The following is a 1,645-nucleotide window of genomic DNA, read 5'->3' on the forward strand; positions in this document are numbered from 1 at the left end:
CAACCCATGGAGGTCTGGATTTGGAGTTATACTCAAAATTAAAGTGGAAAAACACACTACAGGCTGATCCAACTTTGATGTAATGTCCTTTAAACAAGTCAAAATGAGGCTCAGTAGTGTGTGTGGCCTCCGCGTACCTGTATGACCTCCCTACAACATGCTCCTGATGAGGCGGCAGATGTTCTCCTGAGGGATCTCCTCCCAGACCTGGACTAAAGCATCCGCCAACTCCTGGACAGTCTGTGGTGCAACTTGGCGTTGGTGGATGGAGCGAGACATGATGTCCCAGATGTGCTCAATTGGATTCAGGTCTGGGGAACGAGCAGGCCAGTCCATAACATCAATGCCTTTGTGTTGCAGGAACTGAACACACTCCAGCCACATGAGGTCTAGTATTGTCTTGCATTAGGAGGAACCCAGGGCCAACCGCACCAGCATATGGTCTCACAAGGGGTCTGAGGATCTCATCTCGGTACCTAATGACAGTCAGGCTACCTCTGGCGAGCACATGGAGGGCTGTGCGGCCCTCCAAAGAAATGCCACCCCACACCATTACTGACCCACTGCCAAACCGGTCATGCTGGAGGATGTTGCAGGCAGCAGAACATTCTCCACGGCGTCTCCAGACTCTGTTACGTCTGTCACGTGCTCAGTGTGAACCTGCTTTCATCTGTGAAGAGCACAGGGCGCCAGTGGCGTATTGCCAATCTTGCCCTCATACCACCCTCATGGAGTCTGCTTCTGACCGTTTGAGCAGACACATGCACATTTGGAGCTCATTTTGCAGGGCTCTGGCAGTGCTCCTCCTGTTCCTCAAGGCGGAGGTAGCGGTCCTCCTACTGGGTTGTTGCCCTTCCTACGGCCTCATCCACGTCTCCTGATGTCTCCTGGTTGCGCCTCCTTGCTCTGGACGCTATGCTGACACACAGAGCAAACCTTCTTGCCACAGCTCGCATTTATGTGCCATCCTGGATGAGCTCCACTACCTGAACCACTTCTGTTGGTTGTAACCTCCGTCTCATGCTACCACTAGAATGAAAACACCACCAGCGTTCAAGTGACCAAAACATCAGCCAGAAAGCATCGGAACTGAGAACTGGTCTGTGGTCTCCACCTGCAGAACCACTCCTGTTTTGTGGACAGTTTCATTTCACAAAACTGTGATTGACTTGGAGTTACATTGTGTTCCCTTTATTTTTTTGAGCAGTGTAGTTCGGTATTTAAAATTATAAGCCTTAGCATGTACAGTAACTGGTTTTCATTTTCATTGTATTTATATAAAATTCCTAAAGACGTTATATTATCTTACAAACATGTCTAATTTCTAAAAAGACTTAATTCTGTGTTCCTAAATTCCTAAATGTCCACATTTCTTAGAATTAGGAAATCTGTTAATAATTTTTGGAATAGCCAAATTAGAGAAAAAATACAGCTCAGATAATTATACCTGGCCATAATTCTTTCCTCTGGGCTTAGATGTATCTTATACATCTTAAGCATCTTGGCAATAGTTATTACAATAATTTAAAACGTACAATACACAGTACGTACATAATACACAGTTTAACCCTGGTGGTGTCTTTTGGTATTGCATCATTTGGGAACGCTATTCATGCCCTGTCACGGATTGGAGAAGATCTGTGGT

At 46.2% G+C, this 1,645-nt stretch overlaps 1 protein-coding gene across 1 annotated transcript in view; it reads left to right on the plus strand.

Annotated features, from left to right (window-relative positions):
* The first annotated feature begins 577 nt into the window (after nucleotides 1–577).
* The window catches only part of LOC103397042 (cell cycle checkpoint control protein RAD9B-like), a 5,091-nt gene continuing 4,023 nt past the window's right edge, over nucleotides 578–1,645 (plus strand). The window contains 2 exon segments of the mRNA XM_025052931.1: nucleotides 578–636; nucleotides 1,563–1,645. The exon segment at nucleotides 1,563–1,645 is cut by the window's right edge and continues 6 nt beyond it. Of these exon segments, the coding sequence (XP_024908699.1) occupies nucleotides 578–636; nucleotides 1,563–1,645 (142 nt within the window).

Source organism: Cynoglossus semilaevis, chromosome W (assembly GCF_000523025.1).
Source record: "Cynoglossus semilaevis isolate Cse_v1.0 chromosome W, Cse_v1.0, whole genome shotgun sequence".
In the NCBI taxonomy this organism is placed as follows: domain Eukaryota; kingdom Metazoa; phylum Chordata; class Actinopteri; order Pleuronectiformes; family Cynoglossidae; genus Cynoglossus; species Cynoglossus semilaevis.